Source organism: Poromitra crassiceps (genome assembly GCF_964638095.1).
Source record: "Poromitra crassiceps genome assembly, chromosome: 6".
NCBI classification, from domain to species: domain Eukaryota; kingdom Metazoa; phylum Chordata; class Actinopteri; order Beryciformes; family Melamphaidae; genus Poromitra; species Poromitra crassiceps.
In genome coordinates, this window is record NC_139627.1 from 28,751,452 (window position 1) to 28,758,951 (window position 7,500).

Below are 7,500 nucleotides of genomic sequence, written 5' to 3' on the forward strand. Positions count from 1 at the left end.
TTTCCTCAGGTCCAGCGTCTTTTTTCAGTTGTTTCCAATGGGGGGAGAGCGTATGCGGGTGCACACGGACGTCTAGAGAAAGTGCGCTGCGCCCAGCGTCTATTTTCAGAGCGCTCCGGCGTTTTTGTGCGCCCGACTCCCAGCGCTTCCAGCTGAAAATATTTTAACTTTTCAGAAAGACGCTAGTGTCGGGTGCTCCTTTTCTGGCAACTAATCATGGAGAAACTATCGCAACAGAGACAGAAAGGCTCAATTGTGGGAGCAGATTGACTAGACACTTAATATTTCTGGTGACTGTTGAGCTAAATCACTGTATGTGTGTTGTTTGCTAATGTTAGCTGTCAGCTATCAAGCTACTACCGCACTGAACTAACGTTAGTTTCAGACTTGTATATTGTGCGCTGAGATCAGCGCTTCCCAGCATACTTCCAGCGTTTAACGGTCGGAAAAAGACGCTAGATGGACACACGGCCTGAGTCTGTACCTGGTCAATGTCTTCCTCAGTTTTGGGTCAATATTAGTGGTCAGGTAATCTGCCACCATGTAGTCTCGATTTAGGGCCAAATAGCAATCTAATTTACTTTGGGTTTTTGTGTTATTCTTCCAATAGGTAATATCGTTTTCTTTTTGATTTGTGATCATTTTGTTGGGGCCAGGTAGTCTGAGGGCTGTCCTGAGGTTGGGGAGGGTTGGCGGTAAGTCTCAGGACCAGCTGGCTGAGGGGACTCCTCTCTATGCTCTCCTCTTGGCTTTGTAAGGCTTGGTGATGGTAGGAGGAGGGGTCACTAGTTTTGAAGTGTCTGTAGAAGGTGATGGCTCTTTTTTGAATGATAATTAGAAGAGGAGATTGGCCAAGTTCCGCTCTGCATGCATTATTTGGGGTTTTCTTTGAACTTTTAGAATACAAAATTCAGTGTGAAGAATCTCAATTTGGTGTTTGTCCCAATTGGAGAATTCCTGGTTTGCTAATGGACCCCATACCTCACTAACATATAGGGCAGTCTGTCTCTCTCTCTCCATCGTTCTCCTTTCCCCCCTCCCTCTAGTCTTTCTACCTATCTCTCTCTCTCTCTCTCTCTCTCTCTCTCTCTCTCTCTCAATGCAATATTTCAATGCAGTATGCTTTATTTGCATGCTTATTTCATGAACAGCAAAGCCTCTAAATACAATGTCTCGCCATCAAAAGGCAAAAGGAGTCTGCACACCATCCATTTTGGGCCTCAAGTTTAAAAAAAGATGAAGATAGAAACTGAGCTAGTTAAAAAAAGGAAAAGAAGGAAAATGATTTTAATTTGACAAGAAGCAAAAGTTTATCAAAAGGTGTGGAAAAAATTCACGTGAAGACAATTAAAGTTTAAGCTAACGGTTCATGCTGATCAGTAATCAGTGCTTTCGTGAAGACAGGTACAGTGTCAAACTCCTTTATTCACAATCACTCTCTCTCTCTCTCTCTCTCCCTCTCTCCCCCCTCCCCTCAGCCACCACTCCCTCCCTGTGGGCTGTGTGTGACTTTGAGCAGAGTCTGTGCGGCTGGTGGGCTGATCCCAGGTCAGGTGTGAGCTGGTCCTTGCACACAGCCAGCAGCAGCACCAGTGGACACGGCACACAGGGCTCCAGCCTGGACCTGGCGGTAGGAGCAGACGGTGAGTACCGATTCCTTCAGTCTACAGAATGTTACACTCACCTCTCAGTCTCTAGATGCTTCGCTCACCTAGAGACTGAGAACTTTCTCCATGCTTTCATTGTTAAAACTGGGTGTAAACCATTAGAGAGTTTAAGAAAAACTTGCATTGCAGAACCGATCCAGAGTCTTCAGGGTGGCCCTTTATGCAGAAGTTGTGTGCATTGGAATTCAAAATGAAAGTCAATCAGAGTATGCGTCATTGCCACGAATGTGTCAAGTCAAGTTTATTTATAGAGCCCTTTATCACAAGCACAGCTCAAAGAGTTTACAGAGAAAGAGCCCACAGTATACATCTAACCAAAAGAATCATGAAACGCTAACTGAGAAATTCAAGTTTCTGAAAAAGAAGAAGGATGTAGAGCGTTTTAGAATGGCAGTCTTCACTATTTTCAGCCAATCATTTCCCAATTACATTATAAAAAAAGACACACGTACGCACGTGCACACGCACACACACACACACACACACACACACACACACACACACACACACACACACACACACACACACACACACACACACATACACACACACACACACACACACACATACACACACACACACACACACATACATACACACACACACACACACACACACACACACACACTTCTCTATCCCTAACCAACGCTAATTAACCACCAGTTGTGTTGATTCCTGTGTCTATTCTCTGTTTAACTGAGAGCTCCTCGGGGTGAGAGGATTTCTGGGCAGGTATTCTCATCTCCCGGTAATTAAATGTTCTGCTGGTTCTTGAAGCTTCAAGAAGTAACAGTTAATAATTCTAGGCTGAAAAACCAACAAGTTGCCACATTCCAAAAACAGGAGACAGTCCACCACATGCTAAAACGCATCTATACGGCGTACATTAACATTTCAGGGCGTCTCTCCTTTCTTCAGCGCAGAAGAGAAAGCATAACATAGATGAGATGTTTGACGTCGTCCTGCCGTGGAATAACATAGATCTCAGTACTGGGAGAAACCACTGAGAGCAACAATGATGCAAGGATTTCACCCAGATCTGCTGAGTGTATGAGACCACTTCATTGGGCTTTAAAAGCATGTGGTTTATACCGATGGGGGAGTTCCGGCTTGAAGCCTGCAAAAGTGAGTCATTCCCCATTCACCCCCATGTTAAAAGGCCCGACTTTACAGCAGAAATACAGCCTGGAAGTCTCACATGGTCAGACCCAACGTCTTATGTCAGCACGCTTCCAGCGACGGAGGGTCTGAATCACAAGTCAGCATTTCCGTGTTTTGCCGTAGGAATTCCTATGGTCAAATCTGATTGGCTCGGCTGTTGCCAAAGTCCGGCTCTCTGTGGGCATTGGTCATGGTGCATTGTTTTGGTCTTAGGGGGGGGGCGGTCCTTAACTACTTTTCAAATATTGTGCATCTGCACCAGATGTAGATATTCAATCTATCTATGGCTGGCTACTGCTAGACTAGTCTCGCTTGCCAGACTCTCCCAGCAAAGGGGCTGGGAGAGTCTGGCTGGGGATGCTTTCTATTGTGGACTAGAGGGGGAAAAGGTTTACAGCCATCCACCATGCAGGCTGCTTCATTGCATAATCCACATCAATCGTTTTCAGCGTGTAGCAACGAGCTAGCGACTAGTGCTGCTGTTGTCATTGTTTCAAAGGCAGCGGCGCAGGCATTTGAGCTCTGCAGATTCAACACGTACAGCAGCAGAGACATACAGATTCAACATGGGGGGCGTGGAAAGGAAATCCAAATATGGTCGCAGCCACAGTCAGAGCAGGTGGGAGCCAATGCAGAGCTTGCAGGGAGCAGAATGGGATTTCCATCTGGCACCGACTGAAATGGTCAGCACCAATGAGAGAGATAAGTCCACCATGCTGCTTCCACCCAGTCAGACTACTGCAAGACTAACAGCTTGGTAAAAAAAAAAGTTTAGTCTATTATAGCTAATTTCACCTTTCATGACAACAGTTAGCCTACGGGGGTGAATTTTTATATAACACGCCCGTTTAGAATAAAATAGACAATTAAGAATACTGTTTTGGGTGTGATTGACAGGTTGCCTGTCCAGTGATTGTGCAGCTCGTGAACATGGACCTATAATTTCTGTGCGAAACTCCCGGTCTTGCGCGAGCTGCGTAAGAACCAAAATGGCGGCAGCTAAAACGCCACACTAGAGGCTTCAGAACGGGTGATGTCACATTCACTGCGTCCAGCCTACTGTTGGCCTTTTTCTCTGCAACCATTTATTACTCTCTCTCTCTCTCTCTCTCTCTCTCTCTCTCTCTTTCAATCTCTCTCTTTCCTTAAAGCTCTTATATTTCACTCTTTCTTCCTCAAATAGCCGCCTCCTTGTGTTTTTTATTCACTCTCCATCCATCATTTCCTCTCTTCTACAGTATGATATAACTACTACACTCAACCTCTCACCTCCTTCCCTCTGTTCTTTGCACTACCTTTGATGTGTCCTCCATGTCAGTGAACAGCTCAGTGTGAGCTGTTCTTCTCTTCCTCACAATGTTCTCCATCATCTCCTCCCATTCCGTCCCTCTCATCCCCCTCTCTGTCACTCATTGCCTTCATTTCATCTCAATCTCATACTCTCTCGCTCTCTCTCTCTCTCTCTCTCTCTCGCTCTCTTTCCATGCCTGTGATCACCTCTCACTCTCCTCCCTCGGCACTTGTTTTAGTCCACATCTGTCCATCTTTTACAAGACAGCCAGAGGAGAGCAGAGGAAAGATTCTGTTATATCCATTACATCAATGTACACGCACACACACACACACACACACACAGCCCAGAGCGGTCAGATAAGTTATATGATGGCTTTGACAGAAGTGCTGCCTTAGCTCTCCTGCTCTCCCCAGGGCTCCACACACACACACACACACACACACACACACACACACACACACACACACACACACACACACACACACACACACACACACACCTCAAGGTGGGACTGTCTGACCATTAAACACTTAAGGTGCAGGGGTGCGTTTCCCTACCACGCGCACACACGCGCACGCGAGCACACACATACACACACACACATACACACACACACATGCACACGCACACACACAGACCTGACCTTGCCATCCACCAAGGTTCTCTCTGTATCTGCTGAAGCCATCCAGTTTATGGTCGACTGAGCAGCTCCTTTATAAACAGACAGTGCTGTGACATAAGACAAGCCCTTACATCACATTAGCATGCTCTGTGTGTGTGTGTGTGTGTGTGTGTGTGTGTGTGTGTGTGTGTGTGTGTGTGTGTGTGTGTGTGTGTGTGTGTGTGTGTGTGTGTGTGTGTGTGTGTGTGTGTGTGTGTAATTGACTTAGCACCTTACCCTGTCTCAGTGTTAGACAGTAACATGACATTAAGTCTTGTTGGACAGCAACATTAGCCGCCGCCCTGTCTGGAGCTGTCTCGCTATGCTAATCAAATCCCCGCCAGGTGTCATTGAAAAGCCTTTGAGTGTTTTAAAAAGGGATAATCCACCCAAACACAACTCATAAGTTATTCCTTTGATCTCAGATAGGCTGGAGACTGTCATTGAAAAGAGCATTTCACACTAAATGTGTTTTTTGTGAGTGGTTTAGTTAGGGAGCGAACACCCAATGACAGCGCTTTGGAAATTGACTTGATGTGTCAGTGCGCTACAAAGCAAGTTAAACCATAATTAGACAAACGTTTGACAGTTTATAAAGCTTTATTATGTATGAATGCAATTCCATGGTCTAAAAATTTACATTTAACCATTTCGGACAGCTGTACCAATTCTCACATAATTTAAGGCATCAATTATTTGGTGGCACGATATCCTGACGGCCCTGCTTCACTACAGCCATTAGCCATACCGCTGCTTCAGATGCTTCAGTGCTCAACAGAATATAACAGCATATAACAGAATATAACAGAATATAGAATATAACAGAATATAACAGAATATAGAATATAACAGCATATAACAGAATATAGAATATAACCGCATATAACAGAATATAGAATATAACCGCATATAACAGAATATATAATATATACCGCATATAACAGAATATAGAATATAACCGCATATAACAGAATATAGAATATAACAGCATATAACAGAATATAGAATATAACCGCATATAACAGAATATAGAATATAACAGAATATAACAGAATATAGAATATATACCGCATATAACAGAATATATAATATATACCGCATATAACAGAATATAGAATATAACCGCATATAACAGAATATAGAATATAACAGAATATAACAGAATATAGAATATAACCGCATATAACAGAATATATAATATATACCGCATATAACAGAATATAGAATATAACAGAATATAACAGAATATAGAATATAACCGCATATAACAGAATATATAATATATACCGCATATAACAGAATATAGAATATAACCGCATATAACAGAATATAGAATATAACAGCATATAACAGAATATAGAATATAACCGCATATAACAGAATATAGAATATAACAGCATATAACAGAATATAGAATATAACAGAATATAACAGAATATAGAATATAACCGCATATAACAGAATATATAATATAACAGCATATAACAGAATATAGAATATAACAGCATATAACAGAATATAGAATATAACAGCATATAACAGAATATAGAATATAACAGAATATAACAGAATATAGAATATAACCGCATATAACAGAATATATAATATATACCGCATATAACAGAATATAGAATATAACCGCATATAACAGAATATAGAATATAACAGCATATAACAGAATATAGAATATAACCGCATATAACAGAATATAGAATATAACAGCATATAACAGAATATAGAATATAACAGAATATAACAGAATATAGAATATAACCGCATATAACAGAATATAGAATATAACAGCATATAACAGAATATAGAATATAACAGCATATAACAGAATATAGAATATAACAGCATATAACAGAATATAGAATATAACAGAATATAACAGAATATAGAATATAACCGCATATAACAGAATATATAATATATACCGCATATAACAGAATATAGAATATAACCGCATATAACAGAATATAGAATATAACAGCATATAACAGAATATAGAATATAACCGCATATAACAGAATATAGAATATAACAGAATATAACAGAATATAGAATATAACAGAATATAACAGAATATAGAATATAACAGAATATAACAGAATATAGAATATATACAGCATATAACAGAATATAGAATATAACAGAATATAACAGAATATAACAGAATAAAACAGAATATAGAATATAACAGAATATAACAGTTGATGCTCTGTATACAACAGGGACCTACACCTTATAATGGACTATAGCATCATTTTGTCTATTGTCTCGCAGGGGTTCCCAAACTTTTCCGACTCATGGCCCACATGAAAATCTCAAAAATGTTGGCGTCCCACTTCTCACCGTGAACAGAGGCCAAATAATGCCTTCTCATACAGTAGCACCTTTTATTTTAACGCTAAAAGGAGCTGTCCATCAGCACCACACATAAATCAGAAACTAAAAATCAGGCAATAGGCTAATTGACGAATTGATTACAAATTAAATAACAGTTTCATTCAACAATGGAGAAATGCATTCTCATACTATAATAATACTGAAAAAATCACAAAGATCATACTGTTTTGCAAATGATTTGGCGGCTCACTTGCAATACCTTCGCAGCCCACGGGTTGGTTAGGGCTGCTTGTTATAATGAAGTGGTAAGCAGGTGTGTTGGCTTGCTTGTTATAGGAGCTGCTGAGACCCAGTGGAGGATACAGTAG

At 40.9% G+C, this 7,500-nt stretch overlaps 1 protein-coding gene across 1 annotated transcript in view; it reads left to right on the forward strand.

Moving 5' to 3' along the window:
* nrp2b (neuropilin 2b) overlaps positions 1-7,500 on the forward strand; it is a gene marked incomplete at both ends in the record, with an annotated part of 184,158 nt that overhangs the window by 140,746 nt on the left and 35,912 nt on the right. Inside the window, one exon of the mRNA XM_083639031.1 lies at positions 1,479-1,643. Coding sequence (XP_083495157.1) covers positions 1,479-1,643 — 165 coding nt within the window. The remainder of the gene's footprint in view (positions 1-1,478; positions 1,644-7,500) is intronic.